This window comes from Lethenteron reissneri, chromosome 53 (assembly GCF_015708825.2).
Source record: "Lethenteron reissneri isolate LAM-NWPU_2019-01 chromosome 53, ASM1570882v1, whole genome shotgun sequence".
Lineage (NCBI taxonomy): Eukaryota > Metazoa > Chordata > Hyperoartia > Petromyzontiformes > Petromyzontidae > Lethenteron > Lethenteron reissneri.
Genome location: NC_083831.1, coordinates 1526436 through 1548761, shown reverse-complemented (window position 1 = coordinate 1548761; position 22326 = coordinate 1526436). Strand labels below are relative to the sequence as shown.

Below are 22326 nucleotides of genomic sequence, written 5' to 3'. Positions count from 1 at the left end.
ACTCACCTACTCACTCACCACGCTGCAGGTCACAACCACACCCACTTAGTCACTCACTCACTCAGCCACTCACTCACCACACTGCAGGTCACAACAACACCCACTTAGTCACTCACTCACTCACCTACTCACTCACCACACTGCAGGTCACAACCACACCCACTTAGTCACTCACTCACTCACCTACTCACTCACCACACTGCAGGTCATAACAACACCCACTTAGTCACTCACTCACTCAGCCACTCACTCACCACACTGCAGGTCACAGCGACACTCACTCATTCATCTCAACCCTGATCGATCCACTGCTGGATGAATGCCCGGCAGACCAAGCCGTCGCCATCTGTCGCGGTCGTGTTTTGCGATGATGGACGCGGGGGAGGATTCAAGTTCAGCTTCGCAAATGACGGAGGATGACGACGACGTTGATGGCGAACAATGGACGTGACGACGACGATGACGATGGATGGTGATGATGATGGATGATGATGATGGATGATGATGATGGATGATGATGATGGATGATGATGATGGATGATGATGGATGGCGATGATGATGATGATGGATGATGATGATGGATGATGATGGATGGCGATGATGATGATGGATGATGATGATGGATGATGATGATGATGATGGATGATGATGGATGATGATGATGGATGATGATGATGATGATGAAACTGCGCGTGCCACGCCACAAGGTGTGGGGGCCACGCACCAAGTGGAGCTCGCGGGCGCGTCGCCGCGGTTGCCCGGGGCGACCAGGTAAACCAGGTGAGGTCGCGCACCGGCGGTGGCGGTGGCCAGCGATTGTGTGGCGACCGCTCCCCCCGCCGCCGCCCGCTAGGACCCCCCCCCCCCACCCCCTGGAGGAGTCCACAATGCCGCATTCTGCTGCAGATCCAGGAGCTCAGCGAGCGCGCAGCGCTACACAGCGGTCCGCGCGGCGAGGACAATGCAGGGCCACGCGATCATGGAGGCGACGCGCGAGCGAGGAGGTGTGGGGGTGTGGGGGGTGTGGGGGGTGTGGGGGGGGGTGGAGGGGGGGGGCCCGCGACGACAGCCGTCAGCGCCGTCACGACGCGGGCGCGGAGCCGCGGGGCTTGTCACGGATCAGCGCGGCTTTCGACAGCGTCTCGTGCTCCGCGCACAATAATGCGCAATCCGTGGCTTGCTTCCCCTGAGCCCAATCTAATCACTCACCGGTTCGCTCCACCACCCCCTCGCACCCCCCCCCCCCCCCCCCCCCCCCCCCCCCCGCTGAACATCAGCGGTGGCGAATTTCCTCCATCTCTGCGCCAAGGAGCGAGACGCACGCTCCACCTGTCCCATTGCGCGCGACGGCGGCGAGAGGATGCGGGGTGATGGGGGGGAGACGTGGGGAGTGGTGGTAGTGGTGGTGGTGGAAGTGGTGATGGAGGTGGTGGTGGAGGTGGTGGTGGTGGTGGAGGTGGTGGTGGTGGAGGTGGTGGTGGTGGAGGTGGTGGTGGTAACGCGACGTCACACACGGGACTTATTGACGCGCCACGGCGCCATGCAGCTGTCAGCCACCACCGCCACCATCATCATCATCACCCCACATCAGTCCACACGCATCGGGCATTACTCACCCTTACATCATCCCTGGTCGGCGGAGGAGGATGACGACGACGCGCACCTCGGTGACGACACAAACAGTCCCTGACCGTGTCAGTGGCCAATCGGCCATCACCACCACCACCATCAACATCATCATCACGCATCTATCTTCCATCATCATACAACCATCATCCATTATTCATCCATCACCGTCCCCCCGCACCGTTTTCATCAACTGCGATCCATCCATCTGACGTCGCCAGAGGTTGCGCTTGAAGCAGCAGAGAAGCAGCAGCGGCTGGGGAGTCTGGGCAGGCTGAGGTGGCACGGGGCGCTCTGTGCTCTGTGTTCCGTGCTTCTGTGTGGGCTGCACTGTGTGGGGGGGGCATGGAGGGAGCAGGAGCGCTGCGCTACGAACCCGGCGACCCGACATCGATTCCCGCTCACGGCCACCAACAGCGGTGACGATTATCTTTACCGGTCTTGGGCCTCCCCTAGGTCGACTCAGCCTCAAATCAGTAACAATTGGTGCGATTTGTAAGCATCGCCACTGGGGGAGACAAAGGCGGCCCAGCGTGGTGCTCGCCACGCACCCCGTCGTGTGCCTTGCCGGCCTTCACTGGTGCTGCTCTCCGCTAACAGCACTTGCCCCAGCAGTCTGTTAAGGCTACACGGGGGATCTTTGTCTTTGGGGGTGTGGGGGGTAAATGGGTGATGACTGAGGTGGAGGGTGGCAGTGTCTACAGCCCCCGTGGGTGTCTCGCAGCACGAGGAGGCATCGGTAACGCGACGGCCCCGCTCGGATTCCCCGCCACCCTTCCGCAACCTGCGTGACGAGCGAGCACTCCGTGACTTCGCCTCCAAAGTGCGTCACGTGATATCCCTCGCCTGGCACGCTGGAGGCCGTCGGTTCGATCCCAGACCCTGGCGATGAATTGTTGCGTATTTGGAGACCGCGTGATTGCTCTCTCTCTCTCTCTCTTGCTGGTGATCGCGTGGATTTGTCTTCGGGGCCTCTAATGTTGCCCGCGACTTTTAGAAACATGAGTTGAGATTGTTATACATTCCCACGTGTGATGATGATGATGACGATGCAAGGCACTCGGACGAACTATCGTGTGTGGCCAGGTCGCCTCTAAACAAAATCCAATAGCTCAGAGAGTTTTAACTGATTGACAAAATAAATACAAGCTAAAATAAATAATCTTGACAGCCGACAATCGAAAAATGGCATCCATCAGTGGAACACACTTTCCACCATATCCATTGAATCTGCCTCTCCCCCTTATAGGGCATCTTCACAGCGCGCATCGCTCACTCCTCATTGGACACATTATTTGGTTGGTGATGTTGGTGTTGATAATGGTGGTGTTGGTAATGGTGGTGATGGTGGTTGCTGACGCCCCCCACAGAAGATGAACATCAGTGGAGGGATGCAGACGAGGCCGATGAGTCAGAGGCCTTCTATAACCTCCTGTCCCAGGTGCTAGCTAAAGTGGCCCCTCGGGATAGAGTCAGCCTGTTGGGTGACTTCAATGCCCGAGTGGGTCATGACGCACACACCTGTGTTGGAGTGATTGGAAGGCATGAGCCAGATCAGCGCAATAACAACCGAAGGGGCTGCTAGACTTCTGTGCAGCCCATGAGCTTGTAATGATCAACACGCTGTTCCGGCATCGGCACATCCACACAACATCATGGATGCCCGCCGTGTCCATGCACGAACATCTGCTCGACTACATAGTGACGGAACAGCGGATGCGGACCCATGTCCTTGACACGATGACCTACAGTGGAGCTGACCTGCCCACTGACCATCGACTTGTCATCTGTAAGATGCGCCTGCCATTCTTCCACTCCGGCGGTGGGTGTCCATCTAGGACCCCATTCAATCGCACAGTGGCCTGGTCTCAGCTAGCTGAGGATAGTTACGAGCAGAAATTTCAACACCGCTTCCAGCTGGGGTTGGCATCGTCCCGTCCCACTCTTTCTGATGCTGAGGGGAAATGGGTGAGGTTCAGGACTGTGGCTCATGCAACTGCAACGGCTGCATTGGGTATGTGGTCCAGACCTCCACAGAGGCCCTGGCTGAAGGAGGAGGTGTTCCGGCTGGTTGAGAGAAAACGACAGGACCACTGCTTTCGTCGACAAAATCCAACATCGGAGAATGAGGAGGCTTCTTGCAGCCTTCGCTCAGAGATTCGGTGAGCCGTGTGGCACTGCAAGGATGAGTGGTGGGGGCGGGTTGCTGAGGAGATGGAATCTGCCTCAGTTACGATTTAATCACGATTTAATTGCATCAAAAAGTTACTTGCATCATCATCCTTAAGGGAAAGAACGGTAATCCAATCTCAGACCCCCAGGAACAGGTCTGCAGGTTTACAGATCACTTTTGTGAGGTCTTGGTGGAGGGGAATTCCCTCCGACCAGACAACATCATGGTGCAAGGTGGGGACGACCCTGCTAGGGCTGCCGTGCCTCAACTATTGGCAGAAGTAGCCATCCCTTGTGATTGGTTGGCTGAGGTGCCGTCTGTGGAGAAAGTGCGAGGGGCGATCAGAAGTCTGAGACAATCTCCTAAACGAAATGCACGTGTGTGCATGTGTGTGCATGTGTGTGCACGTGTGTGCACGTGTGTGCACGTGTGTGCATGTGTGTGCATGTGTGTGCATGTGTGTGCACGTGTGTGCACGTGTGTGCACGTGTGTGCACGTGTGTGCACGTGTGTGCATGTGTGTGCACGTGTGTGCACGTGTGTGCACGTGTGTGCACGTGTGTGCATGTGTGTGCATGTGTGTGCAGACTGCCCGACATGACATAATCCCAATTATCTGGACCACAGGACAGGATCCACAGAAAGATCCTAGCAAGGATTATTCAATGTCGCCTTGCCAGGCACGCTGAGGAAAGGCTTGCAGGGCCCCTATGTGTTTCAGGAAAGGGTGGTCCTGCACAGATGCCATATTTTCTGTACGTTTGCTACAGCAGAGATGGAGGAAATTCCAACAAGACCTACATCTCTGCTTTATTGACCTTGTAAAGGCCTATGATACCATCAGTATGTCTGGAGTTGTTCTTCGTGCTTTCGGAGTCCCTGACCCTCTGCTTACAATCATTAAGGACCTTCATGATGGTGAGCGGACCCGGGTAAAACTACGTGGCCGGGAGTCGGAGCAATTACCTGCTCACCTTGGGGTGCATAAGAAATGTCCTCTGGCTCCCACATTATTTAACATCTATTTCGACCACGTAGTTCGTGAAGCATTCGATGGCTGTTCCGGAGGAATTTCTAACTGGTACAATTACAATGGGAGGCTGATCGATGCATGGGTGCGGTCAAGGGATGTCTCCCTATTGGGTAACCGTGTTATGTATGCCGATGAGCTGGTGATTGCTGCTCACTCAGATGAGGAGTTGGAGGCGCTGCTGATGAACCTGGAGTGTACCACTAAGAGGTGGGGCCTTACCATCAGCCCCACCAAAACTAAGCACCTGCTTGGGTATTTTGTACCATCCGACAATCCACCCCCACAACTCCTAATTGGTGATGGGGCAGTTGTGGAGAGAGTGGAGAGTTTCCCATACCTGGGCAGTGTGCTCATGACCGGCTCCGGTTTGACAGCAGAGGTTTCACTCCGAATCAGTCGAGTGGCATTATCTTTTCATCGGTTGCGTAACGCTGTGTGGAAGCTACCCGGTGTGTCGCTCCACACGAAGCTTCAGGTCTTCTCGGTCATAATCATGCCCTCCTTTCTCTATGCTTGCGAAACGTGGACCCACCTAATGGATCATCTTCACCGGTTAGAAACATGGCTGACCTGCCTACGCTCCATCCGGGGTTTAACCAGGCTGGATTGTATGTGGAGCTCACAAATACTTGAAAGATCTTGACAAAGTCCCATTGGTGAGCTCCTCTGACAGGCGAGGCTACATTGGCTGGGTCATGTAGCCCGCATGCCCAGTCACCGCATGCCTAAACAGCTTTTGTTCGGCCGGTAATTTGCAGCATCTGGTTGACGTCTTTGTCTTCGATGGAAAATAACAGAAAAAAACGAATGCCGTGGACGCATCCCAATCAGCCGGGCATTAGGCTCTGGCCACGTGCTCAAAGAGCCGGCGTTAGGCTCCGGAGCGCCTCACCGAGCACAACCGAATCGATTATCGCGCCGCGCACGATCCCTGGCCACAAAGTGCCGTCCGTTCCGGTCACTCTTGGAGGTTTGTCCTTCGCGGAGTTGAGGACATTCTGGTGTACGAGACCACAACACTCGATTTGGACAGCGGGTAGGGTCATTCCGCTGGACTCGCTTATCAAGTCAGGAACAAAATGAAACGAGACAGGTTACGTTCAATGCAATTCCTCATGTGGGGTGAGCAAAATGGATCCTGAATATGCCCGCTCAGTCACGCTCATAGCGAGTTCCGATTGCAAGGCAACCTTCTTGCCATCGTCGCCTCTGCGTAGGTCCGTGACTCGGGGCCTTCCACTCATCACTTATCCCCTGTCCCTACCGTGGTCACCTGCCCCTACCCGCGGGGCCTTAGAGCAAGAGGACTGCTGTGTAACCTCTGCCATGGGGTGGGGTAGCTGTCGTCAGTAGCCACGCGATGCTTTCGTGGAAAGAGAAACCTTGAAGCGATGGTTCGCAGAACCGAGACGACTGGACATGCAGCCCTCTGCTGCAGCCTTCATTGCGCCATCGCATCCTCGTTCTGCCTGCTCTGCCGTTGAGGTCTTCTTTGGATCTCCCTGGGTTCGATATTTGGACGTATTGGTGGTACGCTGGTGCACCATAGCACACGGGGTCCTCACAGAGCAGTCTGACATCACAATTTGAATCGGCACATCTGTTTACCGCTCTTTCATTGACCCTGTCGCCAAGTTTTACCCGACTCGAAGGCTTATTCGGTCGACTGAGACTTGCTAAAAAGAACAAAAGTTGAATATTGACCCTTGATTTGTGTCCGGGGCACGCGATGCTGCTGTAGACCCACCAGGTAGAGACGACCCCCCCCCCCCCCCCCCACCACGAACTGACGATGTGGCTATTGTTCCCTTGCGTGAGCTGTGGACTCTTCCACTTAGATTCAGCCGCTGGTTTTTATTTTTTGGTGTCACCGCCGTGGCGAGCCGTCGCCTTTCGGTGGCCACCGTCCGACCGAGGGACGACCCCGGAAACGAATCGAGGAAGCGTCCAACGCAGGCCTAGGGCCTAGGGCACGAGAAGTCAAAAAACATGGAGCCAGCCGATGGTCTGTTTAAAATGGTTTAAACATTTTCTCTCTCTTTAATTATTCCCAAACGTATTTCTCACTTCTTCTTGACTTGGTTGTTGTTAACTACGTTCTGCCTGTCCGCGCATAGCGGCCTGAGATCGGTTGCTTAAGAGCGCTTTATACATTTAAATTATTCTTATGAGGGCTGCGTTTGCTGCTCTATGGCAACAGACTTGTGTGGAAGCTTCGTGTTCAGCCCGCTCATGAACATTATTTTGCTCCGATCGCGTAGACATCACGAGAGCTGGTTTTGACGCACCACCACCAGCATCGCAAGATTTTCTCGACCGGGGGTTTGCGAATGTTGGAAAATAAATAATTGCGAAAAATGTGGAAAGATTAATATCGCACCCCGCCCATGTACCGCCAACATGTTCACTTACAATACGGTTTGTTTTGTTGAGTTAGATCGCGTAAATATAAATGTGTCGTTAAACCCGCCACCACCCGACACAGCCAATTAGTAATGATTCGTCACGTAGACAGAACGTGGCCAGTGAGTTACTAGTTCAGCACCAAACCGGTTGTGTGTTGGAGAGTAAAATACATTACGACATTTACAATTCGAGTACCGTAACGTTTCAACGGTAATTACAACAACAACCAGCATCATCAGGCGACATCCACAGAGTTGTAGGAGAAATCCTCCTCCTGCTTCGGCCTCAAATTCGTTAATTCGTCAGCAACGTCGCCCTCCACCTCCCCCCCCCATGGGTGGACCAGGCCAGGAATCAGAGAACCCCTCAATCGCTTTCCTTTCGGGGTCACCGGCTTAACAAAAGCCCCTCCGGCGCATCGAGGGTTGCGATCCGCACAGCGATAACTCACCAAACCCACTCACCACACCACCGACTACCAATTCATTCACCTGCTCACTGCACCACAGCACTCACCGCCGACTGACACCAACATCACCCACTACTCACTCACCAGCCACTCACGACAACACTCACCACGCCGCCAATTGCTGACCACGCACTCACCGCAACACGCGTCACAGGCACTCAACAGCCATTCACCACCCACTCACCACCGACACCACACCACCCAATCACCACAGCGCTCACCATCCACACAGCACAACACTCAGCACACCATCCACTTACCACCCATTCACCACCGGCTCACCACCTAATCACCACAACGCTCACCATCTACACACCACAACACTCACCACGCAATCCACTTACTCACCACCCATTCACCACCCACTCACCACCCACACTACAGCACAGCGCTCACCACCCACACACAACAACACTCACCACACCACCCACTCACTCACCACCCAACCACCACAATGCTCACCACCCACACACTACAACACTCACCACCCAATCGCCACAACACTCACCACCCACACTCCACCACCACCAGGTGTTATGACACACACAGGTGATGTGACACACACAGGTGTTGCTGTATGCGAGCACTGATTAAGGTCAGCAGGGCACGCGAGGGGGGGTGGGGGTGGCTGGCCAGCACCACGTCCGACCGTCTTCGTCTCCCCAACGCTGACGTTGACACACCGCGCCGGGTACACAGCGGTGGCCCCGGGGGGGTGGTGGTGGCGGTGGTGGCGGTGGCGGCGGTGGTGATTTCGGTGGTGGTGGTGGTGGTGATGGTGGTGGCGGCGGTGGTGGTGGCGGCGTTAATGGTGGTGGCAGCGGTGGTGGTGGTGATTTCGGTGGTGGTGGTGGCGGTGGTGGCGGTGGTGGTGGTGGCGGTGGTGTTGGTGGCGGCGTTCAGCGAGGCGTTTCCGAGGTGCCGGGTTGGGGTTGGGTGTTGGGGGTGGGGGGTGGGCTGGGGGGGGGGGTGTTGGGGGGGGGGGTGATGGAGGCTGCGCCACCGAACCGTGGAGCGGAGCCCGACGCCCGCGACGTTTGTTTTGGGAACGGGATCGGGGGGAGCGCGGAGAGAGCGTGGGGAGTGGGTGCAGATGCAGCACTTGTCGTAGTAAAAATAAAAAATAAACATTAAAAATATTACATAAAAACAGGGGGAACATAGACATGGAGTAGGGAGAGAGTGGGGAGAGAGGGGGGGTAGAGAGAGAGAGGGTTAGAGATAGAGAGGGGGGAGAGAGAGGGGGGGTAGAGAGAGGGGGTAGAGAGAGAGAGGGGGGGTAGAGAGAGAGAGGGGGGGTAAAGAGAGAGGGAAGGGGTAAGAAGGAGGAAAGCAGAGCATGACATCTTTTGTGCAATCTTTCATTTAAAAAAGGGGGCACATAAAGCTAATCATTGAAAAAAACACAAAAAAACGAAATGATAAACGAAGCAAAGTGCCGACTACACCGAGCATCTTCTTGTTTCCTCTGATCGTAAAAATAAAGAGAGCAAAGGGAGAGAGCCGAGGGAGGGCGCCGAGCGAGAGAGCGAAGGGAGAGCGCCAAGAGAGAGAAAGCGGGGAGAGAGCGAGAGAGAGAGTGAGCGAGAGGTGGGGGTTTACATAAAGCAAAGTAAAAAAATGTAAATTTTATTTTTAAAAAATTACGAAATGATGAACGAAGCAAAGTGCCGAATACACCGAGCATCTTCTTGTTTCCACTGATCGTAAAAAGAAAAGAAAAAAAGAGAGCCAAGGGAGAGAGCCGAGGGAGAGAGCCGAGGGAGAGGTCTGCGTGGCCAGGAGGTATGACACCCAGGGGGTCGCCTTTCTGAAATAGAATCGCCGTCTTTCACGCTCCGCTCGCTAAGTGGCCGCAACGCCGTCTCCCCCCCCTACCCCCACCACGACTCCCGGCCGTGCCGCGCGGAACATTTGAAAAAGTCGGAGCGATGTTCATCTCCGATTGGGCATTGAGGTGTCTGATCATTTCCCCGTTTGCGGATCATTCCACATATTGCTATTGCGGGGCTTTGAGCCTCTTCAAAGTCTACGATGGCGCTTCATAGTTCCGCCCAGAATGACAAAAAAAGGTTTGGCACGAGTGGTCATTTTTAAATCGGCCCCGGGAGCGATGAAGGGTCGGGTTCAACATAAAAAACACACCCAGCGGCCAGGGTTTGAACTCGGAAACCGTTCCCTTCGCGGGTCGTTCGCTGCCACCCTCTGAGCCATTAGCGGGTCTCCGCTAGAGATGGATGGCAGGACACGCAGGGTCACTCGGGCAGGGTGGAGTGAAATCTGGCCATCGACTGGAGCTCCTCCATCTGGTGAGCGCGAACCCAATGGCTCGTGGTCCTCTGGGTCGAGAGGGAGCGACGCTTTTCACGGCCGGTGGAACGAGCGCCGTCGTTTGCTGCAGGTGGCGAGAAAGTGGCGCTGCGCTGCGTGTGTGTGTTTTGTCTCGGCCGGTGAAACAAAGAAAAAAATGGAGAAATTTGATCCGAGCCCGGCCATGAAACTTCCTCTCGAGGGCGGGGACGCAGGCGCGCGGTCGCTGTTTGAAGTCGGCGCCTCTCCCAGCTCCCATCACGGGGCACCAACACGGCCCCCTCCTTCACCAACACCTCGTCTCTACCTGGAGGACGGGGGTGGAGGGGGGAGGAGGAGGGGGGAGGAGGGGGAGGGAGGGAGGGAGAAGGTGGGAGGAGGGGGGGGGAGAGGTGAGGAGGGGAGGAGGTGGAGGAGGTGGTGGAGGAGGAGGAGGAGGGGGGAGGAGGAAAGGGAGGAGAGGGGAGGAGGGGGGAAAGGAGAGGTGAGGAAGAGGTGAGGAAGAGGACGGGGAGAAGGGAGGAGGGGGAGGGAGAGGTGGTGGTGAAAATTGAGGAGGACGAGGAGTAGTAGTAGGAGGAGGGTCACCGCGACCTTGTTGAACTTCCTTGCGTCGTCACGCGAGCCACAGCGCGCCGGGTCCCCAGAGCGAGTCCGTGGAGCTCCGTGCGAGCGGTGGAAGCGTGGGCCGCGTGCTTCTCATCGGGGTTGAGGGGGGGCAACCGGAGCTCGCCGAGCCGCGATGCGCCCGAAGTCTCTGCAGATAACAAACAAAACGGTGGTGCCATTCCGGCGTTTTGCGATTCATCTTGGGACCGATTGAGCACGCGCAGGGCGAGAGAGAGAGAGGTCGCTTTGTCAGTGTGCGCGCACAGACGCTGACGAAGCGAGAGGCGCCGATGAGCAGAGACGCGGAGAGGCGTAGACACGTGGACACGCGGGCACGCAAGACGGGCGGGTTCGTGGAGACGTGGGCGACACGGAGGAGTGGAAACTCGCGCGGCTCACGCCTCTCCAGAGGCTCGACCCCGGTGCGCCGTGACGTCACGGTCCGAGTGGAAAGCCGCGAGCGTCGCCTGCGGACCCTAAATTTGGGCTCCGTGACGCGCAGCCTCCAACACCACCACCACCACCTCCACCACCTCCTCCACCACCATCACCTCCACCACCACCACCTCTACCACCACCACCAACACCACCTCCACCTCCACCACCTCCTCCACCACCTCCATCACCACTTCCACCCCCACCTCCATCTCCACCACCTCCACCACCACGTTCTCCATCTCCTCTGGCTGCTGATGATGATGCTGCCGGGCTAAGTAGCACCGCTGTCACCGCACCAACACCGCTCACTCCACCGCTCACTCCATCGCTCACCGCGTCCGCCTCCCGCAGCGCCATGCGTCACTCACCTGCCCCAGCCGTAGTCTGCACGTCACGGTGGTGCAGTCCACCAGTTGGTATCGGTGCATTCATAATCAGTGGCAAGGAGGGGGGGAGCGGTGGTGCAGTGGTTAGCGCACTTCGCTACGAACCCGGCCACCCAAGTTCGATTTTCCGCTCACGGCCAACATCAGTGACACAATATACGAACCGTGTCCTTGGGGGTCTCCCTCGGAGCTGTCTCGGCTTTACATGAGTGGCTGCGGTGCCACACAACCAACTCGCGTGCCTTAACAGGTGCTCGCTGTCAGCACTTGCCGCAACAGCGTGGTAAGGGCTATATTGGGGGGGGGTCTTTACCTTTGTGTGTGGAGCCTCATCAGCAAGCCCAGCGAGAGAGAAGCACCTGCCGGGGTACTTTGTGTGATGGAACACTCCGCCACGCCAGCTCTCCGCGAGTCATTTGCCGATCGTGGAGCAGATGGAGGATGAGCTCCAGACGTTGGCCAGTTTGCTCACGACCAGCTCCGGTTTGACAATGTGGGTCTCATTCCGAATCAATTTAGCCGTATTATCGTTTCATTGTCTGCGTGACTCGGAAGTCGCCTATTCTGCCGCTCACGTGCAGCCAAGGACGATGAGTCAGATGCCTTCTCTTGCCTGTCACAGATGCTCGCTGAAGTGGCCCCTCAGGATGGAGTCATCCTCTTGGGTGACTTTGATGCCCGAGTGGGTCGTGACACTGGCACATTGCCTGGAGTGATCGAAAGGCATGGGCCAGATCAGCTCGGGAACAACGGTGGGAGGCTGATAGAATTCTGTGCATCCTTTCGGCTTGGAATTACCAACACTCTGTTCCGGCATCGGCGCATCCACACATCATAGGATGCATGCCGGGTCTAAGCAAGAACATCTGCTGGACTATCTAGTGACGGAACATTGGATGCGGGCCAATGTCCTTGACACCACAACCTACCGTGGAGCTGATGTACGCTCCTGGACGATTGGAGGCAGTCGCCCTCCGACAACATCGGAGGGCGGAGGAGCGACGCTCACAACGAGCAGAGGACCCGGGCAGCTAAAGCACAGCAAGTTGGCACAGTAGGGGGCACAGGTGGTGCATCAGCCAGTCATCTCGGTCATCTCAGTCAGTCGACCCGTGGCACCTGGGTATGTCCCGTGACCTCCTGGCAGCGGGCGTTCGACACTTCACGTTTTCAATGTGCACCTAGCCTGGCACAAGCACCGTGGTGACTTAGTGGCGAATGGCGGTTGTTGTTGTTGTGTGTGGTGTGAATGTGAGAGAGAATGTGTCGGGCGTGGTGCTGGCCACCCACCGCCTCGTAGGTGCTCCTCGCTAACAGCGTTTGCCACCAAAAGTCTGCTACACGGGGGGGGGGGGGTCTTTGTTGTGTGTGTGTGGGGAGCGGTGGTGCAGCAGTTAGCGCGCTGAGCCACGAACCCAGCGATCTGAGTTCGATTCCCGCTCACGGCCGACACCGCTGACGATTACCCGAACCGGTCCCGGGCCTCTCCCCAAGGTCGACTCATCCTCCGATGAGTGCCCTGGCGCGGCGCGTAAACACATCGCCACTGGGGGAGACAAAGGCGGCCGGGCTAGGCGTGGTGCCCCAACAGTCCGTCAACAGGCTGCACGCGGCGGCGTGTTGGACCCTCCTCGGTAGGCGGAGCGGCGCGGGGAGGGAGCGCGTCCCATGCGTTGCGTGAGCCGGGCGCAATGAAGGGCCCCAGGGTGAAAATCCTCTTACAAGGTTCCCCCACCCCAGAGAAAGAGACAAACAAGAGCCGCTTTAAGGCTCCACAGAGTGGGGGATTTGCTCCTGAGCTCGTAAGCGCCGTGCCCGGGTTGGCGGCTGCGCGTGTTGGCGGCGTCGTCGTTGTTGTTGTTGTCGCCTCGGCTTCTTGCGGCGATTTTGCTCTCGTTCACCTGCAGACGTCATCGTTGCGGCGCGGAGATTTCGTAAGCAGATCTGACGCGTGTGTGTGGTGTGTGTGTGGTGTGTGTGTGTGGAGTGTGGTGTGTGTGTGTGTGGAGTGTGTGTGTGGGGGTGGTGTGTGTGGTGGTGTGTGGGGAGTGTGTAGTGTGTGTGATGTGTGTGGTGGTGTGTGGTGTGTGTGGTGGTGTGTGGTGTGTGGTGTGTGTGTGTGGAGTGTGTGGTGGTGTGTGGGGAGTGTGTGTGTGGTGTGTGTGTGTGGTGTGTATAGTGTGTGTGGTGTGTGCGTGGTGTGTGGGGAGTGTGTGGTGTGTGTAGTGTGTGTGTGTGTGTGTGGTGTGTGTGGTGGTGTGTGTGTGGTGGTGTGTGGGGAGTGTGTGGTGTGTGTAGTGTGTGTGGTGTGTGTGGTGTGTGTGGTGGTGTGTGTGTGGTGGTGTGTGGGGAGTGTGTGGTGTGTGTAGTGTGTGTAGTGTGTGCGTGGTGTGTGTGATGTGTGTGTGGTGCGTGTGTTTGGTGGTGTGTGTGTGTGTGGTGTGTGTGGTATAATGTGCGTGGTTGTGTGTGTGTGGTGTGTGTGGTATAATGTGCGTGGTTGTGTGTGTGTGGTGTGTGTGTGTGGTGTGTGTATGGTATAATGTGCGTGGTTGTGTGTGTAGTGTGTGTGTGGTGTGTGTGGTATAATGTGCGTGGTTATGTGTGTGGTGTGTGTGGTGTGTGTGTGGTATAATGTGCGTGGTTGTGTGTGTGTGGTGTGTGTGGTGTGTGTGTGGTGTGTGTGTGGTATAATGTGCGTGGTTGTGTGTGTGTGGTGTGTGTGGTGTGTGTGGTGGTGTGTGTGGTGTGTGTGGTGTGTTTGTGTGCGGGTGGCGTGTGTGGTGTGTGTGTGTGGTGCGTGGTGTGTGTGTGCTGTGTTTGTATGGGGGTGGCGTGCATGAGACATTAAGACGACAAAGTCAGTCCGTGTGAAGTCAGGGTGATCGAGGTGTGTCGAGATAGCGGGCGGTCGTGGGAACGAAGGGGGAGGGAGGGAGAGACGGGGCGAGGCGGAGGGGGGCTAATTGGAGGGAAATGGAGTTGCGTGCTGAGAGGTGACGGGTAGGCAGGTAGGGGAGAGCTATGGGGTGGGTACACGTGGCCATCCGGTCGGTGCTGATGGTGGTGATGGGGGGGGGGGTTGGGTTGGGGGGGCGCACCTTTCACCGGTGGCAACACAAAACAGCGAGACGCAAACACCGCGCGTTGCCAACGGCGGCGCGCGGCGTCAACAATGAGGACGGGATCCGCGCGACTCTAAAAATAATTTCCCAGGAATAGCGACGACGACGACGACGGCGAGAGAATGGATGAGTCGGTGAAGGTTGCGACGCGCCAGGGTGAGCAGGGGAGGGGTGGCTGTGGCTGTGGTTGGGTTTCTCACGCGCACCGATACGCACGGCTACACGCTCACGGACACACGCACATGCAGCAGCAGTATCAGCCAATCTTGATTTGCCAGTGCCAGATGAAGCTAGTGCAGGGCCTTTATGTTATAAAGGGGCCCTAAAAAAACACAATTTTTGTTACTTTTTTTACATTGTTTTTTTTTTTTCATTTGCTACACAGCCAGATAATACGACAAATCGCTAACCTTAAACACCCAGTCGTTCGTAAAAGTTGAAGGCGGTATAGTACTATAGTAATAGAGCAAGTGCAGAATCACTGAACCGGAATGGATAGCTTGCAAACATTTAGCGGGAGGCCCTTGAAAGTGCGGGCCCCACAGCATAGAAGCTACTTGTGCTACTCGGACAATCCGGCACTGGCTATCAGCAGCAGCAGCACCGAATGTCTCTCCGAATCTCTTTGAGCGGAGGCAGCGGCCTCGTTTTCAGGCGTGGGGTATTGCGAGCGGCGATGATAATCGGCCCCGATGCGTTCTCTCTCAACCAGCGGGAACAGCTCCTCCGTCAGCCCAGGGTGTTCTGCGGAATTCCTCGTCTGGGTAACCCGTGAAGGTACAGCCGCTGCGTGAGCGGTAGTCGTGGGACCTCACCGATTTCCCCCCTTGACATCGGGGTGCAAGTGCTGGACAAAGAAATAAATAAATGCTTGCAAATGTTCAACATGCCATTTTGGGTTTGAAGCGTTCGTGACTGCAGGAATCCATACTCTTTGGTTCTTTCGGTAAAGTCACGTAGGTAGAAAATAAAATAAATCACGACGTTTTGGGCGCAACACAAGCGTCCGTCATCAGGTGGGAAAGCTCTTGTGTTGCGCCCGAAAGGTCGTGATTGATTTTATTTTATGCCTACGTGACTTGGGTTTGAATTGGGTCCGAGGTGGACTCATACCCGCCAACATTGGAAGGACGGCAGGTGTATCTTACAGACGACAAGCCGATGGTCAGAGAACATGTGGCAATTCATGGTTTCAAGAACATGGGTTGACATTCAGTTTTGCCACGACAGTCTGGCAGATCTCCCTGGCTCGAACCCCAGCATGTACCCATGTTGTGCGGATGCACCAATGAGGGAAACCGTTGGAAATCACATTCGTGTGTTGAACAGAAGTCTAGCAGCCTCTCGCCATTATTGAGCCGATGTTGCATAAGCCTTGCAAATACCCCGGCCCGAGTGCCTTCATCATCACCCACTTGGGCAATAAAGTCACCCAATAGAGTGTCTCGGGATCCAACAGGCCCATGGAGCCAACACGTGGAAGAGGGCGTCGCAAGACGTCTGGTTACCTTGCCTGCGTCCCTGCACTGGTGTTCATCTTCAGTGAAGGTGTCAGTCACCACCACCACTATCGCTCAGCTTAGTCGATAGGGTGGTGAGCCCACAAAAGCCTGAGGCCCATCGTCTTCCCACACATCACCTCCGTCCTCGTATTCTCCCTTCATTATTTAATTCAAAAGAACCACCCGTTTAACGCCTAGGCTTTCGCGACCAATATTATTCTTCATAAAGATTTTGGGGTTAGATCACGTGAGTATAAATGTGTCGTAACCCTCCACCACCCGACACGGCCAGTAAGGTTTGTCACGTAAACAACGCGTCAATAAGTTACTACTTCAGCCCACCGGTGTGTTGGAGAGTCAATCCACATGCCGTGGATGTGTAAATGTTGTGAGTTTACTCTCCAACACACCGGTCTAGGCACCTAATTGGCTCATAAGTGATGACATCTAATTTATCCGCTCTACTTAAGACCGAAACAAGAGGATTTCTCCAGAACTCGCCTGATGAGGTTGTTTTTTGTTGTTGTTGAAATAACCGGTGAAACAGAACGGTAGTCGAGTTTATATGTGGCAGTGGGTTTACTCTCCAGCACATCACCGGTGTGAACTCGTAACTAATCGGCATGTTTTTGTTTAATTGACTAAACCTAATTGGCTGTCGGGTGGTGGCGGGTTTAACAACACACTTATATTTATGCGATCTAACCCAAAAAACCCTCTATTTTGGACTTCCTGAAATTTCACACAATGTGGCAAACGCGTGGCACACGTGTCCCTCTGCTGGCCTCCCGTGTGCATTGTTTCGTGTCTGAAGGCGTCTCTGTGTCTCGAGTTGGATCTCCGTGTCCCCATGTCTGTGAGCCTGACTGCGACCGAATCTCTGCGTGCCTCTGTATCCCTGCTCCCTTTCTCCGAAGGTGACACTGACGGCTGCTCTGTGCTTCCAGTGTTCAGGGGCCTGCTCAAGGCGCGGCTCCGGCTGGAGCACGCCATGTACCACACACATGTCGGTGATGTGCACGTCTTCTTCGCACGCTGGGGAGCCGGACAAGCCCCTCTCTGTACCAGCGTGGACGGCACCCTCGTGTTCACCTTCTGAAGCGCTCGCTCGTCACCGTGGCGTGCGCGATGACCACCACCACCACGTGACTTTTATTTCGTGTTGTGCGCGGCGCATTTAGCGCCACAGCGCGTGGATTTATAGCGTTTATTTGTCTGCTGGTGACTTTGTGTGTTTCATATCTGAACCGCCTCCAGTGCCGTTGCTGCTGGCGGCAATAAAAGTTGTTTAAAAGTCAAAAAAGTCTGTCCCCTTCTCTGCTGCTCGGGATTTCTTTCCACGTCTCCATCTTGGCGCCTCCGTGCAGAGGTCGCAACCGGGTACCCGATACCCGTACCCTACCCGATACCCGGCTACCCGTACCCAGCCGGGTACGGGTACGGGTAGCCGTTTGCGACCCTGGTGCGGCCGGGTACGGGTAGGCCCTGAGTCACTGGTGAGTAACCGTTTGTCACTCATTTCGGGTAGGGTACGGGTAGGGAACGGCACCCATTAGCGACCCTGGTGCGGCCGGGTACGGGTAAGGAATCAAAACCCGTGTGCGACGTCTGCCTCCGTGGCTCGGCACGCGCTCGACTCCGCGTGCGCACGGCGTCTCCGCGTGGCCGTGGGCCTTGGCGGTGTCTCCGCACCTCTCAGCGCCCCCTCGTGGAGCAACGTGCAGGAGCATTTACAAATTGAGTCGCGGAACCACAAAATCCGACAAATATTATTGGGGCGCAGGCGAATCATCATATTGCGCACTGTGAATCACTGTGAATCATCATATTGCACTGTGAATCATCATATTGCACTGTGAATCACTGTGAATCACCATATTGCACTGTGAATCACTGTGAATCATATTGCGCTGTGAATCACTGTGAATCATCATATTGCACTGTGAATCACTGTGAATCATCATATTGCACTGTGAATCATCATATTGCACTGTGAATCACTGTGAATCACTGTGAATCATCATATTGCACTGTGAATCACTGTGAATCATATTGCGCTGTGAATCACTGTGAATCATCATATTGCGTTGTGAATCACTGTGAATCATCATATTGCACTGTGAATCACTGTGAATCACTGTGAATCATCATATTGCACTGTGAATCATCATATTGCACTGTGAATCACTAAATCATATTGCGCTGTGAATCACTGTGAATCATCAAATTGCGCTGTGAATCACTGTGAATCATATTGCGCTGTGAATCACTGTGATCATCATATTGCGAGGTGAATCACTGTGAATCATCATATTGCACTGTGAATGACTGTGAATCACTGTGAATCATCATATTGCGCTGTGAATCACTGTGAATCATCATATTGCGAGGTGAATCACTGTGAATCATATTGCGAGGTGAATCACTGTGAATCACTGTGAATCATCATATTGCACTGTGAATCACTGTGAATCACTGTGAATCATCATATTGCGAGGTGAATCACTGTGAATCATCATATTGCACTGTGAAGCACTGTGAATCACTGTGAATCATCATATTGCGAGGTGAATCACTGTGAATCATGATATTGCGAGGTGAATCACTGTGAATCATCATATTGCGAGGTGAATCACTGTGAATCACTGTGAATCATCATATTGCAAGGTGAATCACTGTGAATCACTGTGACTCATCATATTGCGAGGTGAATCACTGTGAATCACTGTGAATCATCATATTGCGCACTGTCAACCCACCCAGCCTCCCTCCTACCAGGTACCAGCTCGGGGCAACAGACAGGATCAGCCAGGCCGTTTATTAAGACCCGACTCGCGTAAGAGGGCCAAACGGGACAATTCAAAGTTCACACGGTGGGCTGACATCTCGTGTGAGGGCTTCCAGGCGAAGGTTGGGGACAGGGGGGGGGGGGGCGTCACGGGGAGCCAGCCCCCCTCACTTCCAGGTCTCCGTCTCCCCGGGTTTGAGTTCCCTGGAAGGCAGGAACGCACATACACAAGACAGTGCCGAGTGGTGAGTAGTGAGTGACCCGGTCCCTCAGTGTGTGCAGTGGTGAGTGGTGAGTGACCCGTCCCTCAGGGCGCAGTGCCGAGTGGTGAGTGGTGAGTGACCCCGTCCCTCAGGGTGCAGTGCCGAGTGGTGAGTGGTGAGTGACCCGTCCCTCAGGGCGCAGTGCCGAGTGGTGAGTGGTGAGTGACCCCGTCCCTCAGGGTGCAGTGCCGAGTGGTGGGTGACCCTGTCCTCACAGTTCGCAGTGCCGAGTGGTGACAGTGAGTGAGCCTGTATTGTACATTACAGTGTGTGATCGAGAAGCTGTGTGCTGCGCTGTCACGGCGAGTGACCCGGTGCCGGCTGCGTGTGCTCCACCTCGCGAACAACTTGCTCTTGTTGCGGTAGTCCACCATGGTGGAGTCAAAGTGTCGGTCGAGGCGCCATCCGATCACGAAGCCCAGGGGCACCAACATCAGCGGCCAGGTCTCACGTACGAGCTGCAGAGCGCGCATTTCCGCTGCACACACAACCACCATTCGCCACTGAGTACGTATGTTGAACTTCTGTCGCAAACCGTACGTAGCCAACCGTGACGTCATCGCGGTGCTTGTGCCAGGCTAGGTACACCATAAGGCCAAGTGAAGTATCTCAGGCTCGCTGGCAGAAGGTCATGAGACAGACTTTGGTGTTACGAGTTGACTGAGACATGCACCGTCTCTACTCCCCACTGTGCCAACTTGACGCGTTTTAGCTGCCCGGCACTCCTCCGCTGGTTGTTGTGAGCGTCGCTCCTCTGCCGTTCGTTGTTGGGAGGGGCAACTGCCTCCGACTGCCTTTTTACAAGCCTCCTCCGCAGAGGCTGATCTTAGATACCACTGGTACCGGTCATCGTCAAATTCAATCAGCTCCACATCCTCCTGCACCGCATCAGCTCTTGTCCAATCCGTGCCGATTTAGCTCCCTCTATCCGGCCAAACAGAAGCTGCATGGGCATGAGGTGGCTGGGCACGCAGGCTACATGACCCAGCCATCGCAAGCTTCGTTTGCATGAGGAGCTCACTGATGATGGGTCTCTTTCCAGATCTTTCAAAGATCTATGAGCTCCTCACACAATCCATTCTGGTTAAACCCAGGATGGATCGTGGACAGGCCCAGCCTGTTCCTTCAAAGGACTCCACTGCACACCCGAAGATATACATACAGACAACATCTAGACACACAACAAAGATGACAGACAACACAAACGTACGTATAATACAGAGTGCAAAGGAAAGACACATCATAGACACAACATAGACAGCACACGACGACACACAGCACACAACATAGGCAACACATGAAAACGACACGCCGAACATAGACAACAAACACACACACAACATATATAGACACATAACATGGAGAACATACATACACAGTACGCACACAACACGCACACAACATGCACAGACCACACGTACACAACAGCCGATCTCCAGATTAGCCGTAACAGACTCCAGTGTTTGGGCAAAGAGCACCTATGAAGGACGGCACAGCACACGTATCCCTTGTGGCGATAGTTACACATCGCCCCAGGTACTCATTTAAGGCTGAGTCGGCGTAAGGGAGACCCAGGACCGGTTGCGAAATTCGCCACTGGCCGTGAACAGGAATCGAACTCGGATAGTCACTGCTACACGGCGCCCCACGATACACAGGCACACCACACACACACGCACCACATACACACACCACGCACGCCACACACGCAACACGCACAGACGGCACACCATTACAGGCACACCACACACACCACGCACACGCCACACACACCACGCACACCACACACACACCAAACCACAACACACCACACACACACACACCACGTACACCACGCACACCACACCAAGCACACCACACACCACACACACCACGCGCCCCACGCACACACACACCACACACACAGACCACGTACACCACACACACCACACAGGCACACCACACACACACCACACACACACACACACCACACACACAGACCACGTACACCACACACACCACACAGGCACCCCCACACACACACCACACAGGCCACACACACACAGACCACGTACACCACACAGGCAGCACCACACACACACCACACACACCACACACACCAAACAAACCACACACACAGACCACGTACACCACACACACCACACAGGCACCCCACACACACACCACACAGGCCACACACACAGACCACGTACACCACACAGGCACACCACACACACACCACACACCCACACACACCACACACACCACACACACAGACCACGTACACCACACACACCACACAGGCACCCCACACACACCACACAGGCCACACACACAGACCACGTACACCACACACACCACACAGGCACACCACACACACCACACACACGCCACACGGACTCGCTCTCTGCGGCAAAGGTCAAGCCCTAGGCCGGAGAGCCTGCGTCTCGCCTAGTGCCTCAGGCAGGGCCTCTCCGGCTTTGCGTTCCCCGAGCTCCGCTCGCCATCGCCTCTGCTGCGGCCACAGCAGCGTCCCCTGAGCCACCCCGGGTCCCCGTGCCCCCCGCCAGCTCCCCCGTGCCCCCCGCTAGCTCCCCCGTGACCCCCACGTCGCGAACCGCAGACGAACGTGGGCCAGGAGGAGGTGTCAGTGAGCCTCCTTCCCAAATCGCAGCCGCGCTCACCGCTCACCCCTCCTCACCCGCCCGCCATACGAATGTGGAATGTCCCCGACTCTCTCGCCCTCCCTCAGGAGCCCTCCTCTCATCTCCTCGCCGCCGCTCACCGGGTATCCCTCTCTCCTTGTGCTACGTCCTGCTCGCGTGCGCCTCACACAAGCTGCGACCTTCGTCTCTATCAATCGCCAACCCCCCCCCCCACATCACGTGCCAGTTGGTCTCGCCCGTCCCCGTCTGGTCTCCCCCGTCTAGTTGGTCTCGTCCGTTTAGTTGGTCTCCCCCGTTTAGTTGGTCTCGTCCGTCTAGTTGGTCTCCCCCGTCGAGTTGGTCTCGCCCATCCCCGTTTGGTCTCCCCCGTCCCCGTTGGTCTCGCCCGTCCAATGCGTTATTGCGGTACAAGGAGCGGTGGCACACCAGTGGCGGGGTGGTGTGTGAATTAGCCACCTCCCTCTTCAAAGCGCACTGACCTGGGGGGGGGGGTGAAGTATGGTCAAATAACCGCTGATTAAATATGGAGGCCACCATCCAACAGTGGCTTCA

General features: G+C 55.6%; 1 protein-coding gene across 2 annotated transcripts; it reads right to left on the bottom strand.

Annotated features, from left to right (window-relative positions):
* Nucleotides 1–18882: 18882 nt before the first annotated feature.
* Nucleotides 18883–22037, bottom strand: NDUFB1 (NADH:ubiquinone oxidoreductase subunit B1). 2 transcript variants are annotated; one of them, XM_061573849.1, is made up of 3 exons: nucleotides 21894–22037; nucleotides 19466–19607; nucleotides 18883–19070 (listed from the first exon to the last, which is right to left on the bottom strand). In XM_061573849.1, exons 2-3 carry the CDS (start codon nucleotides 19600–19602, stop codon nucleotides 19034–19036), a joined length of 174 nt encoding a protein of 57 aa, XP_061429833.1. In that variant the 5' UTR covers nucleotides 19603–19607; nucleotides 21894–22037; the 3' UTR covers nucleotides 18883–19033. The 2 variants fall into 2 exon arrangements, with proteins under 2 accessions (XP_061429833.1, XP_061429834.1); XM_061573850.1 differs by having other exon boundaries at nucleotides 21810–21948.
* Between the last annotated feature and the right edge of the window lie 289 nt (nucleotides 22038–22326).

What these genes read in the sequence shown, in the direction of transcription:
- NDUFB1 (XM_061573849.1), bottom strand. Translation starts at nt 19,602, where the DNA reads ATGCGCGCTCTGCAGCTCGTACGTGAGACCTGGCCGCTGATGTTGGTG. An exon ending in AAGAGCAAGTTGTTCGCGAG is followed by an intron (nt 19,071 to 19,465) that starts GTGGAGCACACG and finishes CCTGCCTTCCAG; the next exon opens with GGAACTCAAACCCGGGGAGA.